This window comes from Camelus ferus, chromosome 3 (assembly GCF_009834535.1).
Source record: "Camelus ferus isolate YT-003-E chromosome 3, BCGSAC_Cfer_1.0, whole genome shotgun sequence".
In the NCBI taxonomy this organism is placed as follows: domain Eukaryota; kingdom Metazoa; phylum Chordata; class Mammalia; order Artiodactyla; family Camelidae; genus Camelus; species Camelus ferus.
In genome coordinates, this window is record NC_045698.1 from 29,017,022 (window position 1) to 29,040,971 (window position 23,950).

At 38.0% G+C, this 23,950-nt stretch overlaps 1 protein-coding gene across 1 annotated transcript in view; it reads right to left on the reverse strand.

Moving 5' to 3' along the window:
- Positions 1-20,028, reverse strand: part of PLCXD3 (phosphatidylinositol specific phospholipase C X domain containing 3) — a 154,817-nt gene extending 134,789 nt beyond the window's left edge. The window contains exon 1 of the mRNA XM_006193054.3: positions 19,458-20,028. Within this exon, the coding sequence (XP_006193116.1) occupies positions 19,458-19,560 (103 nt within the window). The 5' untranslated portion in view covers positions 19,561-20,028. The remainder of the gene's footprint in view (positions 1-19,457) is intronic.
- Between the last annotated feature and the right edge of the window lie 3,922 nt (positions 20,029-23,950).

The following is a 23,950-nucleotide window of genomic DNA, read 5'->3' on the forward strand; positions in this document are numbered from 1 at the left end:
AAAAATTATGCTGAGTGAAATAAGCCCTTCACAAGAGGACAAATATTACACAAATCCACTTACATGAGGTGCCTAGAGCAGTTAAATTCATATAGACAGTAAGATGAGCAGTGGTTGCAAGGGAATAGGGGGAGGGAGGAATGGAGAGTTAGTGTTTAATGGGTTTCAGCTGAGGAAGATGAAAAAGTTCTAGAGATGAATGGTGGTGATGCTTTGCACAACATGTGAATGTTCTTAATGCTACAGACTATACACTTAAAATGATTAAAATGGTAAGTTTTATGTTGTGTATATTTTACCACCATAAAAAAAATCAAACACAAGAACTTAAAAACACAGATGTCTGGTCCAGCGAGTATATGAACAATCAGTTATGCACATACCAATAGCTTCTTCCAAACATCTCTGTATCATATACAGTTTAATAATTGATGCTCATAACAATTATAGTCCTAGGTCATAAAATAATTACATTATATTAGTCCTTAGTACTCTGCTAAAAGAGAGAGAGAGAGAGAAAATGTGATCCTTTAAAAAAATTTTATTCAAAATACTTGAAATGAATCATGGTGTCATCTTTAAAAGGGCAAATTCTGTAACATAAAGAAGTGATCCCATGAGTTCATTACATATAAATGTTAGCCAATATTTGCCAAAGTATTTAATACACTCCCTAGAATTATAGAAAGCAATTATTAAATTTTTTCTGTATGCTACTTTTTAAAGGAAGAAAAATCCAGTAAAATGTATTTGTTTCATTTAATTTCCTATTAAAATACTGTCTTAAAGTTTGAGAAAGTGCATTTATGATTGTCAGCAAACGTCACAATAAAATCAAATCATTTTGGAGAGACAGAAGCCAAAGCTTTGTCATATTCTATTCTGAATTCTGGTGGGAAAGAGGCCTTTCAGGAGGAATAAAAATGATTTTGCCCAAACATTAGCAAAGAAAAATCCCCTGAAAACAATATTCTGAGAATGGCTCCAAACTCTTGATAAAAAGGCAATCAAAATCAAAATGCTATCTCCCAGAGTCAAGGACCAATGTGTCACCCATTGGGAGGCTCTCAGCAGTGTCCTTTTGAATATAACACTGGAATTTAAAGTTCCACTTAGGCCCTTGTGAGGCTGATGGAGCAGCACTGAACATTTTTCTCTTTTATAACATTTGCTTTTTTCTCATCATAGAAAATGATATGATGACATTTTGCAGGGATAGAGTGCAAAGTAAAAACACAATTTGGGGTTTAAGGCATAAAGCAAACTTTTAATCTCACTCTTGCTGAATTTAATTGTTAGGTTTGGTGTTTTACTTGCTTAAGGGTTAAGAAAATACCTGGGTCCATTTTAAAAATTATAGCATCATGGAAAAGAAAGTTTAAAACATTAAAATGCATAAATACTGACGTTTCTAAAAGGGCTTAAATAAGTATGCACTTTATATTTAAATCAGAACAACACAGAAAAAGATCATTTATAACTCAGTGAAGAGAATCTTGGGAAAATGGTGAAGACTACTCCTCAAGACCTAGGTGTTTTACTCAGGATATAGTACCTAATTAAAAAAAATCTTGAGCTTTGAAACTTGACAGCTCTTGGTCTTTATCACCTAAGACCTCTTTGAGTGCAAGCATTTAATCTCTCTGTTTGCACATCTGTGAAATGGGGATAGCATGACTGGACAGGGTTGTTGTAAGAATTAGAGCTAATATGTGTGGTTGTCAGAAGGCAGGCCCTTGATAAATGGCGGTTACTGCCGTGCTCTCTTCCTGTGAACATATGGCTCTAGTACTTACAGCTGGGTCTCCCAGAACTGCACTTCTGCCTGCAGGGGAGCTTTCCACCCTATGAAAGTTTAGTCAGATTACACTTTTGAAATCTCATGTAAGAAGGAAAACCAACAATGTTTTACCTTTGAAACAACTTTCTTCAGACTCCTAGGATGCAGGGTGACCCTAAAACTCAGTAAGCACTCTCCAACTGGATCCACAGCTTCTAAAAGGGCCAGGCAAAAGAAGACATACTTCTGTGAGTACCCTGGTCAGCGCCTGAAATTGAGGTTGCCGATAAATAAAGATTATAATATGATTGCAAGCAACCGTCATGCAGCCTGGACGGAGGCTATGAAAGAAACTGAGACCGTGTGTGGGATAAACTTAAAGGAAGAGAGAAAGGCTTCCAGGATGAGTACTTCAGCCACAGCCTACCTCCCTTCTCCCACCTTCTGGCAGGAAGAGCAGGGAGTGAGCCCACAAAAACATCCCTGTGAAAGACGAAAAGATCAGGCCTTCCTGGATATTGGAACTATCTAAGATAAAACCTTAAATTTTCACTATTTAATTAGCTATTCAGGGTCCACACCATGTGAGCAATAACCTAAGAGTGCCTCTGGGAGCATATGATGGGTCCCAACCATTGTGCCCATTTTCCAAATTTTAACATGAAAATAGAAAGTAAAGGCCTCCAAGAGAATTTATTATGGCCTGGAGCTCAAATAGTTCAACAGAAATCAGCTCATTTCCTCTGATTTACGTGATTTCTTCCAAAGGGTCTTTTTCTCTCTAGTCCTTTACATTCTCCTTCTTACTGCTAGAATGGAATTGCCTAATCTAGCTTGTTTACCTCCTTTACCAGCCCCTGGAACAGCCTGGAACATATTCAGTGTTTGATACGTAATTTATGAATGAATGAATCCTGATCTTGCCCAAGTTATAGCATGGTGCCACCAACTCCATCCAAGAAGAGAAGTTGTCCTTGGGAGGTAATTCTGGGCAATGTGAATCCTAAACGTTTACAAACTCAGGAAGATGTTTCCAGTATAAGGAATTTGAATGCTCCCATATATATTATTTCATTAACTCTTACTAGCAGGATACTTAAGAGGACAAAGTGTATCAGCCTGATATCACACTAAAGAAGGAGAGACCTCAGAAGGCCATGTGATTTGGCCATCTTCAATCAGGGAAATCATGAATGAAACAAGAAGAGCGAGTAACAAGATTATCAGCCTCATAGCCAGGAGCAAAATTTAAAAAGATGCCTTTTCTTGGTGTTAGAGCTTCAAATAATTACAAGCACTGCAGAAAACTACAGAGCAAGCCTCTAGGTGTTTATGTCAAAAACCATAAAACTTGATCTGACTGGGCAAATTTTTTCTTCAATTGTGGTTAAAAAAAAGTATATAACATAAAACTTACCATCTTAACCACTTTTAAGTGTACATTTCAATAGTGCTAAGCATATTCACATTGTTGTGCAAGAGATCTCCAGAATATTTCATCTTTGTATGAAATAAGTCTCTAGTCCCTCCTCCTCTCCACCAGCTCCTGGCAAACATCATTCTACTCTTTGATATTTATTGTTACCAAATCTACAGTAGACCCTGTTAAATTGTTGAAATGGTCCTTAGATGAATCGTCCATTAACATAATGAAATGTCTAGAGAGCAAGCTGGCTTTAGGGAGAAAAACATTCTTCAAAAAATTATGAATTCAGAGTTTTTTTCTCCTTCAAGAACTCTGCTTGAAGTCAGGCCTGTAGGGTCATTCTGGCATCCTGACTTCAGGAAAGGCCCAGGTGATCCCAATCTGTGTATGGGTAATGAAATGATGGCAGCCGGAAGTCTGCGTATCTTCTATCACAGGAGGTCATTCTCAATAATTACATTGACACAAGAGAAAAATAAGTTCTACCTACTGATACACCAAAATATTGTTCTTAATCTAATAGCCTTGGAAGTAATATTCAGGTCTTAAATTAAAATGGACTTTGTTCCTGCTGTATTCAATTTTCAGTTCATATCCCGCCTGCTAGAAGAGAAGGCTAAATCCTTCTAGGCAATTAAACAATAAGTAAATTGTTATAAAAATGAAAGGAAATGACCAAAAACATGCTACAGATGGAGGATAGGTAAGGTAGAAATAGTGGTTAGGTGATTTGATTTGTACAACAATCATATGAAGATGGGTCCTACTCCAACCCCCACTTTCAAATGAGAAACTGATGTTATAAGAGATCAAGTAACATACCCAAAATCACACAGTGACAGGCATATTACATATATCATTTTATTGAATCCTCACAACCAAGGAGGGGATGTTAGTACTGTCATTATCTTCATTTTGGAGCTGAGAAGTTTGTAACTCAGAGGATTTTGGGTGGCTCCCCTAAGTCAGCTGGTAAATAGCAGAGCCATGGTTTGAACCAAGTTTGTCCACAACAGTAAATGCTAAGCAGCTTCACAGATGTAACACCACAGACTCAGTAGAGTTAAGTGACTTGCCTAATACTTGGTTGCAGATCTAAGACTATAATTAGGGTCCCATGTCTCTCAACTGGTTCACTTTTCACAATATAAGGTGATCCTTTACACAGTCTGTAGATCATCACTTCCTTTTCAAATCACTTACAGACCATTCAGTTAGTTATTAACATACAAAGTTGCTGGAATCTCTTTTTCCTCTTTTGTATATTGTGGCATTTGCACATCTTTATAACTCAGTTTTCACAATCTACAGAAACGATTGCTCAGTTCTGTAATATTTTATCTGTATTTTCCTCCCTTCATACTTGGAGATACACATTGCCTTGGTGCAAAAGCTTGAACACATTTGAAAACATTTTTTCTTACCATCTTCTCACTTTTCTCCTGAAGATTATTCATCCTGATTAAAAATCACAAGTGAAATATGAGTAGGTAACATGATGTAGGCCAGGCCTTCTTAGGCACGTTTCACGGCTCCTCATTCAGTCCTTACAACAACCTAAGAAGTACTATGTAGTACTCACAACAGCCTATGAAGTACTATGATTATTCCACTTTTCCCTTGAGAAAACTGAAGTGCTGAGCTAATAAATGGCAAAGCCAGTCAAACCCGAGGTACTTGAAACCCCAGCCTGCATTTTTAAACTATGTCTTCTCTGCCTGAATTACATAGTCCTTATTTCTTTTTACCTTCTGTTAATTTCACACTATCTGCCCTAAGCGATGTTCTAGCCTTTCCTTGTACTACTTCTAGCTCCAGGTACAGCAAAGAGAGATTTTGGTATTCTTCATTGTTTTAATCTCAGGCATCTCTTGACTTCACTCATATTGACACATTTCTGCAATTAAATGCTGGCTCTTACATCTTTTGTACATGTCATTTTAAATCCATTGCATTGGTTTTGTAGATGGATCTTCTTTTTTTTTTTTTTTGCCCTGTGGGTACCATGTATACTTTTGTTACATTTTAATAGAATTCCTCATATTCCTTTACAGAGGCTAATAAAAGCATTATTCAAAATAATTAGGAAGTTGAGTATTATATATTTTAGTTCAAGAAGTCACTCTACAGATCAACTTATAGACAATTAGGATACAAAACTTTAAAACCAAAGCAATATTAAAGATAGCATCGTATTTTTTTTCCTTGAAGGCACAGACCAATCTGATATTTCTTCAAAAATCTTTATTATAATCAATAATCATTAAGGATATAAACCTAGAAATTCTAAGAAAATTGGTTGAGCATGCAGTGTCACAATGGTTAAAAACTTTTCTGGTTCCATATGACTTTTAGGATTGTTTTTCTATTTGTGTGAAAAATGCCATTGGAATTTTGATAGGTGTTGCATTGAATATATAGACGGCTTTGGGTAATATGGACATTTAACAATACTAATTATTCAGCTCCCTGGGTGGGATATCTTTTCATTAATGTGTGTCTTCATCAATTTCTTTCCTCAATGACATAGTTTTCAGTATACAGATCTTCTGCCTCCTTGGTTATATTTACAGATTTTTCCCACTCTTTGAAAGTAGAGCATTCCTGTAAAACCTTTCATAAGCTGAAATGATGTAAAGCAAAGAAGCAATTTGGATACATCTTGCTAACAGATGCACAAAGTAAATCAAGATAAAGCATGGATGCTCACAGACACTACGGCAGCTTGATGTTGAGATGCTTATTGTAGTTTCCAAGGATGGAGCTTGGTGGTGCCTTTCTTACTGCTCAGAATGAGTGCTGCCTTTATAACAGCGCATAGCAAAACGCACTTTGAACTTTATTTTTGCTTTTTGCCTTTTTTCATAAAAGTGGAAATCTTCTTCAGATTTCTGCTGGTTAGCAAGAAAAGGTACTAATGTAGGTCTTTCACAAGGGAGAGTGGCATAAAGTGAAATTTCAAAAAAATGAGGGATGCCTGTAGTCCTAAGTGCTTTACTGTTTCAATATGCTATTGTAAATGGGCTTGTTTTCTTTTTTTTTTTTCCTCTTTCAGATATTTTGTCATTAGTGTGTAGAAAAGCAATTGATTTTTGCATGGTGATTTTGTACCCTGCAACTTTACTAAATTTGTTTACTAGTTCTAACAGTTTTCCAGTTGCTCCTTTATGGTTTTTCTAGAAATAAGATCATATAATCTGTAAACTGAGAAAATTAATTTTTTCCTTTATGATTTGGATGTCTTTATTTCTTTTATTGCCTAATTGCTATGGCTAGGTCTTCCAGTACAAGATTGAATATGAGTGGTAAGAGTAGGCATCCTTGTCTTGTTCCTGTTTTTAGAGGAAAATCTTTCAGCTTTTCATCTTTGAGTATGATGTTAGCTGTGGGTTTGTCATATATGGCCTTTATCATGTTGAGGTGTATTCCTTCTATACTTTATTTGTGATATATTTTTTATTATGGAATGATGTTGAATTTGGCCAAATACTTTCTCTGCATTTATTGATAAGATCATACGATTTTTATTTTTTACTTTGTTAATGTGGTGTATCATGTTAACTGATTTGTATATGCTGAACAATCTTTGCATCCCAAGGATAAAACCCACTTGATCACAGTGCATGATCTTTTTAATATGCTATTGAAACAAGAGATTCACTTTAGATTTAAGGACACACAAAGGCTGAAAAATGACAGGATGGAAAAAGATATTCTATGCAAGTGGAAACTAAAAGAGAGTAGAAGCAGCTATAATTACATTAGACGAAATAGGCTTTAAGTTAAAACTGTCACATGAGCCAAAAACTATTATAAAAACTGTCATAAAAGGGTCAATTAACAATGAAGATATATAAATTATAAATATGTATATACATATATGTATATGTGTATATATACATATACCCAACATTGGAATATCTCAATGTATAAAGTAAACATTGACAAAACTGAAGGGAGAAATAGTAACACAAAAATAATAGTAGATTTCAATACTTCACTTTCCATAATGGATAGAACATTCAGAAAAAGATAAAGGAAACAGAGGATTTGAACAATATTATAGACCAAATATACAGAAGACCTAAATAGACCATTCCATCCAACAGCAGCAGAATACACATTCTTATCCAGCACACTTAGAACACTCCCCAGGATCAATCACATGTGGGTCATAAAACAAGTCTCAATAAATGTAAAGGTCTGAAATCACACCAAGTGTCTTTTCTGACCACAATAAACTTAAACTAGAAATAAATAGCAAATGGAAACTGATAACTTCTCCAATATTTGGAAATTTTAAAATATACTCTTTAATAACAAATAGGTCAAATAAGAAATCAAAAGGGAAATTAGAAAATATCCTGAGACAAAGGAAAGTGAAAATACAACATACTAAAACTTACGGGATACATCAAATACATTAGCAATAATTAAGTATATAGCAAGAAACACCTTCACTAAAAAATAAGAAAGCTCTTTTTTTAAGGAGAAAAATTTCAAATGATTTTCTAATTTAAAACATAAAAAAACTCATACAACTTAATTCTGCACTTCAAGAAACTAGAAAAAGAAGAACAAATTAAGCCCAAAGATATTAGAAGAAAGAGAATAATAACAATTAGGAAATAAATAAAATAGGAAAAGAAAAAATTTTAAAATCAACAAAACTAAGCTTTAAAAAAAAAAGACAAACTCAATTGACAAACCTTTAGTAAGACTAAAAAAAGAAGAGAAAACTCAAATAAATGAAATTAGAAAAAAGGAGACATTACAACTGAGGCCACAGAAATAAAAAGGATTAATAGAGACTACTATGAACAATTAGATGCCAACAAGCTGTATAACGTAAAATAAATGGATAAATTTCTTGAAACATACAACCTACCATGACTGAATCATGAAGAAATAGAAAATCTGAGCAGATGTATAACTAATAAGGAAATTGAGTCAGTAATCGAAAATCATTATACAAAAAGTCCAAGACCAGACAGATTCACTGTTGAATTCTAACAAATATTTACAGAATTGAAACCAATCTTCCTTAAACTCTTACAAAAAAATTAAAGAAGGGAACACTTCCACACTCATTTTTTGAGACCAGTATTACTCTGATATCAAAGACAATACAAGAAAACTACAGGTCAATATCCCTAATGAGTATTGATGCAAAACTCCTCAACAAAATAGCAGTAAACCAAATTCAGTAGCACATTAAAAGGTCTGACCAAGTAGGATTTAACCCAAGAGTGCAAGGTTGGCTCAACATATGAAAGTTAATCAGTGTGATACACCAATTAACAGACTGAAGGATAAAAATCACATGATCATCTTTATAGATGCAGAAAAAGCATTTAACAAAATTCAACGCCGTCTTGTAATAATAATGCATAAGAAACTGGAAATAGAAGGAAATTACCTTAACATAAAAGGTCATATAAAAAGCCCACAGCTAACATCATACTCAAAGCTAAAAACACAATTCTTCTAAGATCAGGAGCAAAGCAAATATACCGACTGTTACCACTTCTGTGCAACACAGTACTGGAAATCTAGCCAGAGCAATTAATCAAGAGAAAGAAATAAAAGACACCCAAATAGGAAAGAAAAATTAAAATTATCTCTGTCCACAGATAACATGATTCTATATGTAGAAAACCCTAAATCTTACACACACATAACAACAATAACAACAACAACAAAAACCTGATAGAGTAAATGAATTTAGTAAAGTTGCAGGATAAAAAATCAACATATAAAAATCAGTCTAATTTCTACACACTAAAAATAAACAGTCCTAAAAGGAAATTAAGAAAACAACCTTATATATAACAGCATCAAAAAGAATAAAATACTTAGGAATAAACTTAACCAAGGATGTCAAAGAACTGTACTTGAAAAAACTGTAAAACATTTGTAAAAGAAATTAAAGAAGACTAAATAAATGGAAACACATCCCATGTTGGTAGATGGAAGACTTAATATTCTTTATGTTTTTAAAATACCCAAACTACCCAAAGTAAACTTCAGAGTCAAAGCAATCCCCATCAAAATCCTCATGGCACTTTTTATTAACAGAAATTTAAAAAAAGATCCTAAAGTTCACATGGAACCACAGAAGACTCTAAATAGATAAAACAATCTTGGGGAAGAAAAACCAAAGCTAGAAGCATCACACTTTGTGTTTCAAAACCTATTATAAAGCCAAAGCAATACAACAGTATGGTATTAGCACAAAGAGAAATGTATAGACCAATGGGACAAAATGTAGAGCCCCAAAATAAACCCACAGATATACAGTCAACCTATCTTCAACAAGAGTGCCAAGAAGACACAATGCTGAAAGGGGATAGTCTCTTCAACAAATGTATTAGCAGAAGAAAGAAACTGGACCCTTATCTTACACCATACACAAAAATCAAATCAAAATGAACTAAAGATTTAAATAAAATTTTAAAGACCTGAAAATATAAAGCACCTAGAAGAAAATATGGGGGAAAATCTTCTGGACGTTGATCTTGGCAATGATTTCTTGGGTAAGACATGAAAAGCACAGACAAAAACAACAACAAAATTAGACAAGTGGAACTATATAAAACTAAAGAATATCTGAATAGCAAAGGTAGCAATCAATAGAGTGAAAAGGCAACCTATGAAATGGGAGGAAATATTTACAAATCATATATGTGTAAGGAATGAATTTTCAAAATATATCATTAACTACTACAACCAAATAGCAAAATACTAAATAACCCAATTTTAAAATGTCAAAAGACTTGAATAGACATTTCTCCTAAAGAGACACACAAATGGCCAATAGGTATATGAACAGATGTTCAACATCACTAATCATCAGGAAAATTAAAATAAAAATCACAATAAGATATCACCTCACACCTGTTAGGATAGTCATTCTCAAAAAAAGAAAAAAAAAAAAAAAAAACCAGAAATATCAAGTGTTGGCAAAGATATAGAGAAATTGGAATCCTTGTTCACTGTTGGTAGGAACACAAAATGATGCAGCTACTACAAAAAAACAATATGGTAGTTCCTCAAAAAGTTAAAAATAGAACTACTATATGACCCAGCAATCCCACTTCTGGGTATTTATCCAAAATAATTGAAAAAGATATCAAAGAGCTATTAGCACCCCCACATTCATTGCACCATCATTCACAGTAGTCAAGATACAGAAACAATCCAAATGTCCATCAACAGATGAATAGATAAAATTGGTATATACCTGCAATGGAATATTACTTGGCTGTGAAAAAAGAAAGAAATCCTGCCATATGCTTCAACATAAATGAACCTTTAATACATTAGGCTAAGTAAAATAAGCCAGTCATAGAAGGACAAGTACATTATTCTACCTATATGAGATATCTAAAATAGTCAAATTCATCAAAGTAGAAAGTAGAATGGTGGATGCAGGGGATGGTGGGAAGGGAAAATGATGAGTTGCTATTTAATGGGTATAAAGTTTCAGTCATGCAAGATGAAGAAGCTAGATATCTTCTGCACACCTTTGTGCTTATGACCAAGAATATTGTATACTTAAAAATTAAGAAGGTAAATCTCATGTCATGTGTTTTCTTACCACATACACAAATACAAATGCATCTTCAGAAGCCAAAGGAAGAACATGTTTCAAGAAAAGAAGTGTGGTCAATCACATCAAATGATGCTGAAAAGTCAGATAATATGATAGAGAATTAACCATTAACTTTAGCAAAAAAAAAAAAAATCATTGGCAACCTTGATAAAAACAATTTTAGTGCAGTCGTGGGGAAGTAATGAAATTAGTGTTGGGTAGGCAGAGGAAAGGAAATAACAACCTAAAGGCAGAGTGGGTATTTTTTACAAATATTAGAGAACTTCTTCTTATCTAAAGAAAATTCAAAATATGCAAAACTGATGCAGGTGGGTTGATGGGTTAATGGTGGTAAACTGAGAAAGTTCTTGTCTGTTTTTATCCATTTTTTCTATAAAATTAAAGATGATATCATAAGTTTAGAGTGAGGTGGGAAAGAGGTATTGATTTGAGAAGCAAGAAGAGGTATGAAGTTATCATCTCAGAGAATAGGAAGACGAATTTACTAGGAATGTGCAGTAAGATTAGTAGGGATGTGCAATAAGATCCACGGTCAGCAGTTTCTGGTTAGTGAGCCATTCATTGAGACTATGAAATCTTTCTCTAGCAATATTTGGTTTTCTGGAATTGCAATAGGTAGAAAAATAAGTTTAACTGAGTTGGAGTTTTTTCCAAGTAAGCAGAACATGAAAGCATAAGACAAGAGAATTAAGGACATTTTCAAGAGTGAGATTCTAACACTGGACCCAAGGAATTTGAACTGATGCAATGAGAAATGAGGACAGGAGACATGATAAGAGACTTAACAGAACTTCACAATTCTGCATCCTTCCCTTCTAGCAACTTTCTAAGCAGTATCTTTACATCCTCCTGACCACCTCTTTTTCTGAAAAAGCCCAGGGCAGGTCTTGGCAGGAGTGTGTTTAAGACTAACTCTGCTAACGCAGCCCCGGTCCTCCTTCTCATCTTCTTCTTCCTCCTCCACACAGCAACAGAGGAGGATAACCTGAGACATGCGTTGAGGTAGGTTCCCATTTGTCCATGGGGACTCTTTCAAGCACACCTCCCTCTTCACCAGCCAACAAGACAGAGGGGACCTCCAGGAAAGCCTGCCAGGCAACTAATAACTGTCATTCATCATAGTCCACTTTCCTTCATGAAATAAAAATTCTCCATGTGAATCAAGGAATACAACCATCATTTATAATGTTGACCAGGGATAAACACAGCTGCTTCATAAAAATTAATTCAAAAGAAGAATTCTTCTATGTGAAATACACTATTAGCTGGCATTTAAGATAGAGTGGTATAAGAGCTGTCCACTCCTAGGATCTGTAATGAAAGACATGAACATAACAAGAGCACGTCTAACAAATCAGTGGGCCATCTGTTTCAGTACCTGATCTCCAGAGGTGACTAATCCTGGCTGCTTCTCAAGAATGTTTAACCGTCTCCTCCTGCCCCTCTTCCTGACCCATCTTCCTCTCTTAATAGAGCATAATAAAAGCATATGGTACTGTAGAAAGCTTCTGGTTGCTGAATTCCACCTGAACCATGGCAAATTCCTCTCTCTTTTCCCTGCCTTCTAGAATATATGATTTACAGACTTTTCTGGTCCCCAATCTTCTGAGATTGACCCTAATCCTGTGCGGAGAAGGAGAAATAAGAGAATATATAAGCTTCTTGAGGAAAACAAATTCCATGATTGTGTCTATAAGTTCCTTGGGTGTCCATGAATAATGGTTATAAATAAGAGGTAGCCTCATTGTTGGTAATAAGTAAAATTTTCAGATTAATAGAGCTGACTCCTTTAGTCAACAATAATTAAAATGTGTGCATACATGTGCATATATGTGTATGAGGTTTAACCTTCTCTTGAAGGCTCAGAGCATATCAATTACCCTAGTAATGTGCTTTGAAGAAATGGAGGTGTTAGTGATAACTTTAGGCATATTAGATTACTTGACTCTACTTACATCGTTCCAGTCTGCTCCCTGGGAACAATACCCACCCCAGCTGTGTTCCTACTCTGGACTTGTCTGGAGAAATGACTATTTAGGTAGCACTAGAGGAAAACTTACAGGAAATATCAAGAAGTTTCTTGGAAAATAAGTTATCTTAAGAGAAAGTTGATACACCCATGCATGTGCTCACACACAAACGCGCGCGCGCGCAGAGAAGGTGAGCTAACACTGAGGGTGATGCAGAGTACAGAATAAAATCTATCCTATGTCTTGTTTTCTTCTTAACCCTCATAAACTCATGCCTGAGTCCTAGGGCAAGAAGGCAACACTAGAAGAATTAATATACGTCCAAAGAGCTCTTTTGTTGGCATCCTATCAGGCAAAAGAATTGAAAGGATCTGGCAGTGTTGGCACTCACGGCTTCAGCAATGATGGCGGACAGGGTCAGCAGGGGAAGTTGGCATCAGCACCCTGTACAATGGAGGACCCAGCTCTGGGATCTTTGACCACAGTGGAACCCAGGGTCCTTGTTGCACGTTAACATCCTCAATGCTGGGCCTCTGCAGACATAGCACAGGCCCCGGTGGAAATGCCAGCAGCAGTGGGGTTTGGGGTGTAAGAATGCAGTGAAGAACAGCTCCTCTATATGTCAAAGCAGCAAAAAATGACGGCTCCCCTTGCTCCCCCAAAACAGGGAAGAAGGAAAATCACAGATAACAATTGTGCGGTAGCCCAAAAATGGTTTATAAAACATACTTAGAAATTTGTCCAGAGATTTCTAAAACTATTTGGAAGTCCATGAAGGAGGTACTTGAGAGGAATCAAAACTGACAATTAACATGGCTCTGATTTTACTTTGGGGCTGACAGGGTTTAGGGAACACACTACCGTTTGTGTCCCTGTGTCCTCATTTATTAATCTTTCTCATAAATATTCCCTATTTTTATTGCTGATGGACATCACTCAACAGTCTTATTCCTCCTCTTTGTAAATTTACTTTTTCTGTTGTGACTGGTTAGGGTTGGAATCAAATAAGAGAAAATAAACTCTAAATAAAGATATGAGAAATCATACGAGTAAAGTGTGTGAGCCTTAACATGCAAATATATCTATTTTAGCAACTTGAAGATTTTTAAATTTTTAACTATTTTAGAGCACTGATTATGCTACGTAAGTAATGAAATAAGTGAGTTATGTTTCTCTTCCATGTAAACCGTGGTTTAAATGAGTAGGGTATTGCAAGTACGAACGAGGCTGATGGTTTTCTATTGACTTACTATTTACCTTTGTTTTTGATGGCTTTCTGATGTGGATTATTACTGTATTTTGCATGTATGATGCCATTATTACTTCGGAGCAATATGTATAAGTTTTAGCTTATAGATAAGGTGAACAAATCTGTATCTGATAAATATAACAAAAGTAGCTGGGCCTGTAATACAACAAAAATGAGATTAAATGGACAAAGAACCAACCCAGGGATGTTTCCTAAATTGTCATTAGTGACCACTAGCATCGCCAGATGGGCTGATTTTAAGTGCTTTGATAGCTGATATCAATGAGCACCAGGACTTTAAGGAAATGAGGGGGAAGGTTTTACATTTATCACAGTGGCCTAATTTGAACACTTAAGTAGCAATTAAGTCACATTTATTGTTCAAGGTGCATGATGAACTGTAATGTCAGTTATCAGAAATGTTCCCAACCTGGGCCATTAGCTTTGAGTCAGATATGGGGTTCTGGCTCTAAGCCTGACTGTAAATTTGAACACTTACAGATAAACTGCGTGGTCCATTAGAAAGAGCTCAGTCAAAGATGTATATTTAAATTTGGTTCTGCTACTTACACAAAGGTTCCCCTTAGAGACACCCTAAGCAGTGTTTCTCAAACTTTAAATGGGTATATAAATCACCTGGGGATCTTGCTAAAGTGCAGACTGAGATTAAACAGTTTTGAGGGCAGGGGTCTGAGATGCTGCACCTGTGTGCCCTGAGGCTGCTGGTCATTGGATCAACTTTGAGTAGCAAGGCCTGAGGAGATTGTCGACAGTGCATGTGAAAGGCACACGTGTAATGAGAAAACACCGTGTGAACTGTAAAATGGCATATGTCTCTCTTTATATTGATTAGTTATAGTCAGTGATTCAATTCAACTTATCAAGAAAAAGCCCTAGTAGGGTAAATTACACTCCAGATATTTTTCAGTTTTTTTTTTTCTTTTTAGCAAAATCAAAAACACAACTGGGAATCAGAAAGGCAACACAAGAAAAGTATTCATCCTAAACAATTTTGTTGCTTTTTGACTGCTTTGAAAGATTAACTTCCAAATTACTATCCAGACTAAAATGATAGGGAGAAAAAAGTCCTGCTGTCTAAAAGAAACTTGTGCAATTAGATCTAGTCCCAGATTTGTCCTGTAGATTGTCCCATCAAAACAGAAATAGTAAATTACAAGGAAAAGGAAGACAGTTGGCTCCAGGAACAGCAAGAAAAAGATCACTGTGAGGAAAGAAATTAAAAACTAATAAAAGCCAACACAAGAACACAGAAATCAGGGCTATCTGAACATCTAGTTTCCCTAAGAATCACTGTTCTTTTTTCACTGGTGTTAGCATTTTCTAGAAGAGTGTACAAAATCTACAAGAACAATTATTCATTTCTAAAGTATTTCTGTGTTCCTTATCGAAAGTACAGTTAACAATTCCTGTTCAAGTTTTGGCTCAAAAACTGGTAAAGAGAGACAGAAGGAAGGCAGATCACTCCAGATTGGTAGGTGGCAGGTTTAATAAGCAGGGAACTTACACAGGAAGTTTTCTGGGGGCAACTGCAAGATGAGTAGCTCTCCACACCTGCCCACCAGAATCTTAAAAGTTTACATAGAGGCTTCAACAAGGTTCAGCCACGTACACTGTCCAGATGGTCTCAATAACACATTGCTCTCCCAAGGCTGTGCGTGTCCTTGAAAATGGCTCCCACTGTGGAAATGATGGGCAGAAAGTACATTCCAAGGACGGGAGGAGGTAAGGAACCTCTGATTTACTGAGTCTAGTTTGCAAGTCAACTGATGGTCAGCTCAGTGACCTCCTCTGACACCAAGGAAACATGCACTGTTTCTGAGGTTCCAGTCCCACAACATTTTGGCCAATCTTTCATTATTACATGGTCGATTTGCTATATTATGTGACCACGTTCATCACATACCAGAAAATGTGTTACAGACCCCCTCCCATGGAAGAGAAACCCTTCTTGATCTTTTAGATTTGGGGCAGAATGACTTTGTAGCATGGATCCAGATCACCAACCCCCCTCTCAGATCAAACAACAGCTTGCTTGCTCCCGTGGTGGACCCCTTTACAGTGGTACTGGAGGCACCGTGACTATAACATTAGAACTTGGCTGCAGAGATGCCATAAATTCAGCAGACTCACCAGAGATTCATCAGGACTCACCCTCACCTGAATTTGATACTTTGTCTCCCTGCTTCCATCCCTGTTTATCCTCTCTCACCTGTTTGTGGTGAGAGGTCACATCATTTGTAATCCAAAATGCCCGGATATTGTTAAACAAACATGTATTAATGAAAACTTAGCTCGGTGTTATCAGAGATAGGAAGAAAAGATAAGTCAGACTGAAATCTGAGGAACTGTCAGTGTGTTCCGACAGTACCATTCCTTTGAAAAATAAAATGAAGGTAAAACTACTAATAGCAATTACTAACTTAATGCCTTAGGCCAGTCAATACCAAATCATGAGGCCATTTAAATGCAAAACAGCCACTGAGAGAGTTGGCTCTGAAAGTGTTCAAGATGCAGACACTTGAGAAATGTTTAAAGATGTCAGAACTGCACACCTGGTGGGGAATATCACACATCTGCAAGTCGTTCTTTTCACAAGCCCTGGGTAATCCAAGTCAGCTGTCCCAAGTGGGTGGCTAATTAGGCAGCTCTTCACTCCCCAGTTGCTTCACCTAAGAAAATCTGAAGCTTTGAGGATGACCAAGCAGCAGTTCCCTTAAATCGAAACACTTGGGTGGTGCATCAGGAGTGGTTTTAAATGGTGGAGATAATTACTTAATTCAAGCTGTAGCAACTGGCCAAGTAAACATGAGCAGCCAGGAAGCTATTAGCATGATTTTAAGGCAATTATTCCATTAGTGTTTAATAGTCTCCAATTAGTCTTCCCTGACTATTGAAGTTTGAATGTCTTTCTTTCCTCCAAAAATTCTCACAGTGAGTAATACAGAAAGGTTCCAAACCCATTTTTAAACCTGAATTTGTATGTATGGATCTGCCAAACCTACATTACAGAATCATGGGGGAATTTAGGAGTATAGATTTGGTGAAATGTGTGAGGTTTTTTTTTTTTTTTTCTCATAAGTTTTAAGGGTGAGAATGGAAGGCTTTGCAGGGGATCCACTTTGAGTGTAATACTAAGAGGGGCTGGGAAAGCAGTGAAAATTCCCACTGCATCCAGTACTATCATCATTACGTTTCTACTGTAGGACTACCAGGATATCAAAGTCTCTGACCTCAGTTTTTTACTTTGGGGAGAAAAGTAAGACTGCCCTGTTCCTACTAATGCCTATTTCCTCGTCCTTTCACCCTGATTAGTGCTCGTTGCTGCTGAATCAGCCAGATATGAACCCCAAAGCACTTCCCTTCAAAATTCCTAGGGGATCCTTTCTAACCACTTTAGGGGTCATATCACTCAACTGATAAGAGGTCATTTGCCTTCACTGAGGTGTAATTTTTACATCTGTGAAGCAGAATTAATAATACCAGCATTACCTGCTTCACAATGTTCGGGGAAGGAGTATGTGATTTGGGGTACATACTAGGGCTATGAAAAGTGAAGCACGATAAAAACGTAAGATAGATTCAGACATGGTATCACACCATCCCTCAGAACTCACAACGTGAACTTAGGTTTTAAACCTCACTTTGTCTCTGGAGAGTTACCTATCAGAAGGCTGGCATCCAAGCCTTGCCCTGAACCTTTTATGTATGCATAAGTGCTCAGGTAAGACCATGTGAAAGTAACTGTCTAAAAAAAAAAAGAAGAAGAAGAAGGAAGAAAAGAGGATAGAAGTGAGAGTGGAATTTTGCCAACAAAGTTGTGTACCTTCTATTATCTCCTTCAAAAGAGCAATCCCTAGGCTTACCCCGGGAGCTGGGTATGTGCAGAGTGGAGAAGCTAGGTTGTCCTTTTCCTTGGAGATACTTGGGCTCTTGGGAAGCTACCCCATGAAGAAGGGCAAGAGAAGACAAACCCTTCCCTTCCATGATTGGTGCTCAGAGTGCAGCCTGTGGCTACCATAACCGCCAAACATCCACTTGACTAATGGCCATTGATATGAGTTACTAATCAGTTCCAGCGCTGCTGGTTAGAGACTCTTGGGATTTGGCAGGGAGGGGGCTTTTCCTTTTTAAAAAAATTGTTTCAAAAACTATGATTTCCCCCAGTGTCTGAGAGGGGGCGCTGGATGGGGGCAGATCTAGAGAGATAGACCGGAAGGTTAAACTTGATAACGGGCTCAACCTGGGGCAGGGGGTGGACTACCTATCCGTAATTTGCCCTCCAGTTGAGTCCTGGAGGGGTCAGGCATCTGCAGCTTCAGCCCAAGTGAAAAGTCAACGAAGTATAGCTGTGTCCCCAGCTGTCACCGTATTACACTGCCCTGAAACGACCCTCCCTCCTGCACACCTGAACTAGGGTCTGCTGCGCGCTCCTGCCCCAGAAACCAGCCTTCTCCTCTAGTGCCAGCCGTGCGCGCCATGCTGAAGCCTCTGGATCCCTCCAGTCTCTTCCTCGCTTTGCCCAGGCTTCCTGCCTTCTAGCCTCCCTGGACACTGGCGCAATCATCTTTTCCCTAAGGTTTGCCTGTTAATTCCACCCCTCTGCCGCTGCCCACGCTGGTTCCCCTGCCGGGCTTCTGTCCCGAGCAACAAATGCATGGTCCACGAGGGTTTGCTTTCCTGACCCGCGCGCTATACATTGCTAACAGCCCTTGGACCAGAGTCCAGACGGTGGCCACCTAGCCAGGCCCTCTAGGGCCACGCAGATAAGAAAACGGCGCCCTCCGCCCCTCTTCCCCTTCAGCTCCAGGTCAAGGGCAGCGATCACGCCGCCGCCGGTCCCTGAACTTTCATCACTCTTCGGGAAGCGCTTTGTCTCTTTAAAGGAGACTAGGGACGAATATTAATGACTCTGGCAGATTCTAACCGAGAAATACACCAAATCAGCTTGATTCAGTGACAGGGATGGAGTCCGGAGGTCCACGAGCCGGAGCCGAGCCCTTGGGACAGCAGCTTGCGCTCACCTCTCACTATCACCCCACTGCCCCAGAAATCACCCCCAGCCCCAAGTCTTCGGGGGAAAACCGTGGGAGTGGGGCGCGAGGGGCCATCCTAGAGCCAAGCCTTTCCCCTGCCCCAGCCTTCTCATACAACCTGCTTCAAAAGCCCATTGGAAAAGCAGTCATCTTGACTCCCCGCGCCACAGTCCCCAGAGATTTGGAAAACGCCAGGAGGCCGGATGCTCCCAGGCACGCAGTTGCCTGGCCCGAGACCCACCCCTGGAGACGAGTTTCCCTACCGCGGGCATCGAGGCAAGTTACCACTTAGTGGCAGATAAAGTAGGGCGGGGCAGGTGAAGCGGGCGCCGAGCGCCCCGTCGGCAGCCTCTGCGCGCCTACCTGGGATGGCTAAATTGGTGAGGGGAATGCTGTGGATGCTCTCCGGCAGAGTTTCCATCCAGTCGGCGAATTTCAGCTCGTTCTTCCCTTGAGACGAGGCCATCGTGCAGGTCGGCGAGCCGCGCGCTGGTCCTCACTCCTCGGGCAGGCTGGCAAGCTGCTGCTGCTAATCCAATGTTTGCTCCAGCCCCGCTAGAGTTTACACTCCGCTGTGCGCCACACCCACAGGATGGCGCAGACACATGCTAATTTTAATAATTATTCAAAACACCCCATGCTCCCTTAGTGCCTCCGCCAGACTCCGCTGGAGCTTTTGTTCCTGACGTCCGCTCTCAGCTTTCTCCTCTCTTCCCTCCCTCTCTGACTCCCTCCTCCCGTCTTATTCCTCCTTTGCGTCTCTGTCTTTTCTCGCCATTTCTGCAGCGTTCCTTAGCTTTCTATTATCTTTTTTTTTTTTTAACTTGGTTCACACAGCTGCTTTGCCCAGGATCTTGTTCGGCCCTTTGATGTGACTTACTGTCCTCTTTGTATAAAAAACAGTCTTGTGGATGAACCTAAAATCCTGGTAGACTTTGGGATGCTATCGCCTCCCGGCGAGCAGACTCTCATACCGGCTCTCAGGACTTTCCATTCTTACCAAAGAGCTTTTTCCTTTTTTAAGCTACAACAGGTTATGTCTTTCCTCAGTCGGGGCCCAGAGCCCTGCTTATAACAAAATGGTGGTCCTTATTCACCACTTTGCCTAATTTTTGGAGTAGTTGACAAGTGTGCTGTCAGCAAAGAGTAGTAAGTTCTAGGCGGTTCCTACTTAATCCCTGGCATCTTGTTTTAGGCATTTCAAGGTAAAGAAGCACATCAACCCCTTCATTTCCCTGTTATGAGAAATCCATGCTATATCTATGGAGAAGGCTGTTTATGTCTTCTCTCTGTCATTTTTGTGGCTCTCAGGACAAGACTGAAGCCTGATGCTAGAAGAAAATTACCATATTTCCTAGTGGCATGTTGTAATTATTGCCAGTAGCATTTAGTGGAATTTATTTGGCACCATTCAAAATGATCTATGTCATTGTCTGAATTTTCATTCCTTGGCAGACTCTAGAAATGTGCCTCCCTCAAGAGAAATCACTTGTCGAGCCTCCAAAGAACTGTCTTGGTCCACCTGCTCTCAGATGAGAAAGAGGAAAGAAATCAAGTCTTACAAATGTGATGAGTCCAGGGGTGGCCTGAGCAGGAATGATAAGCAATGGACTGAAAATGTGTGGGGTCTTTGCAGCCCAGTGAGTGTAGATGCAATAAAGGTGCCTGTTCCTTGCCCAGTGATATATAAATCCTTTCCCTGAAGTAAACGCTATTAGGTTGGGGAAATGAAAACCAAGGTAGGGGAGAAGGCTGTAAAACATGGGAATAACCTTTGCATTTCAGTAAACCATATAAGACTTAAAAAAAAAAAAAACTAAACTAAACTAAAGGCTGCTTATTGTACAAGGATGCAGAGCTCAAAGAATATTCACTCCAAATAGGGAGCACTGTGGGAAAGATGGAGAGAGAAGAGAAAATGCCTTCTCGTTGTGATCAAATTTCCCATCCTCCTGTAGAATCAATTCATAGTTGCAAGAAGTCATGGTAAGGTTATCTTAAAGAATGAGAAAGAGATGTACTGGGATTTTTTTTCCCCAAGGTAAATCTTAATATTCCTGTTAGCATAGTAGAACTCATGCATCCTTTCTATTAGGGTGACAGTTTAGCTCACTGTGGGATTCTTGGTCAAGAGACCTACAAACACCATCCTTCTGGCCAATACTGGTGCTCTGTGGGCATCAGTGCAGGGTAATTAGTAGAGCTCAGGTCCAGGAATCAGTTGCTGTCTCTGAGTCATTTAAGCAAGACCTCTAGTCTCTGTCAGCGCTGGTAATCTCCATCATAACAATGGTAATAGTAACTCAGATATTTGTGGTGAAACTACCAGGGAAGAGTACATATGAAAGAGCTTTGTTATCAGCAAAGTATCAAACAAAATGTGAGATTTGTGTTTAGTGAGATAACAACATATGTGTATTTCCCTCTCTTCGCCATTTCTATCCTTACAAAGTATTCATTTTCAAGAAGATTAAATAATTATTGAATCTTGGGGTTTTTTTTTTAGTAAGATACACTTTAAAAACATGCCCTGTTCAATTGTGTTAAACTTAGGTGTCCCTGAAAATTTACAGAGCATTTTTGAAAAATGAAACCACCTTAAATGTTAAGGTAAGTTGCCTCTGTAAAGAATGGTACACTTTATCTTTTGGTAAATCAAACAATCTCCCCTCTGTTTTATCTGCTTTGAATTTCAGATTTTTTAATGTATTGGTTTCTCACGAAACTTTACGTTTCTCTGCATGCAGTCCACTAGCAAGGACCATGTTGAAAATGGATAGTTCAGAATTTCTTTCTCCGAATGCTAATCAGTATTTTAGGCAATTTTATGACCCAGTCCCCCCATCTTTTTATTATAGCTCGGTCGCCGCTTACTAAACAACATTAGGAAAATCATATAATCTCTCTAGGCTTTAGTTTTCCCACTGTCAGGGTTTTCCAGAGACACAGAAATATAGACATAAATATAGACATAGATATATAAAGAGATCTATTTTAAGGAATTGACTCATGTGACTGTGAGAGCTGGCAAATCTGAAAGGCAGGCCAGGAGGATGGGAACTCAGGTAGGATTTCCTTGTTGCAGCCTTGGAAGAGAATTCTTCAGGAAACCTCAGTCTCTGCTCTTAAGACCTTCAACTGATTGGACAAGGCCCACCCACATTGTAGAAAGTAATCTGCTTTATTCAAAGTCATATAATCACATATGCCAATCACATCCAGAAATACCTTCACAGCAACATCTATGCTAGTGTTTGACAAGACTATTGGGCATCATAGCATTGCAAAGTTGACACATAAAATTAGCCATCACATCCACTGGTGAACTAAACTAGAACTTGTTACTGATTTCCCTTTTTGACTCTATTATTCTATGATTCTGTTTCCTTCACCATTATTTCTCATGCATTTAGCTGCTGGAAATAGCAAGAGAAACAATGAAAATATTTAGTATTTTTACTCCATCCAGAGAACTCAAGATATGGATCAACATTTTTATCATTACAACAGAGATGAGAAAATACTAGTGATTTTTAATTGTGGTGTTGAGAATAGCCAACCATAAAAAAATTCAAGCATAAAGGGAAAGAGAATGACTTGTTGAAGTGGTTTCATCCTTCTATTAAAATTTATTCATGTAATCCTCAGCTGTCCATCAAAATCACACTAGATACAGTTTATAAACATTGCTACTCATTTGGAAAATTTCCTTCCTTCCTTCGTATCCTCCTCCACTCTTGAAAATGCATGGCTCTTTACTATGTATTTTCTTTTATTAGCTCATAATATTTCTCAATTTTTAGAGATATATATGTTTTATATTTTTCAATTAAATTGATGTTGACTTATGTTCTAAAAAAAGATCAGAAAACATTAGAACACATTTCAGCTGGATGATATTTTAAAAGATGAGCTCTGTTTAAAACAATTAGCCAAATCATTAAAAAACATGATGTTCAGAAATATGTATTTGTAGAGTCAGACTTAAAGAAAATACATACAAAATGACAATAAAGAATCTTTGTAAAAACTACTATTAATCAATGCTTTTTTTTATTATTATCTACAACCTCTACCTAGATATTCCATCAAAAGAACTTTACTGTATTTTAAACATATAAAAATGCTTTTTACACTTAAATTCAAAGTAGAAAAAAAAAGTGACAACTTCCACTTCCATCCACCATTTTGACCCTGCAGAGTCTTCAGTTGTGCCCCTCTTCTTTTTCCCTACATCCACACCTTATATGCCAGCCCCAAATAAGCTAATTAGTACTAAATACAGTCTAGTGGTTGGAATCACAGGCTATGGGATCTGAAGGCCTGGATTCAAATTCAGGTTTTCCCAGTTAATTACTATGTGTTTCTTGATTTCCTTAACTGGAGCATGAAGAATAATTATTTCCTCCTGGGGGTGGGAAAATGGAAGGCTCTATGAAGCTTAAATGAAGTGAAGAACTTGAAGTTTATTGAACAGAATGGAGGCTCAATAAACTGTAGTTTATTCTTACACTTCTTGCTACCACTATGCCTTTGTTCATGCTATTAACTCTACACTTCCGTGCTTTCACCTGTTAAAATTCTTTCAATTCAAACTGATTCATTTTTGAAGCCTCTGTTACTATCCGAAAGTAGTAGTAATCTTTCCTTTTTCTGCACACCCATTAAAGTTTGTTTATAGCTAACTTGTAGTGTGTTTCTAATTCCCTAGCTAGCTTTAAAGCATTATGTGGACTGAGATGGTGTTATCTGATACTTATAATGCCTCTTACAATGCCTAAAGACATAAGGACTCATTATAATCATTCATTTACTTACTTATTTCATAAATATTTATTGAGTGTCTATTATGTGCT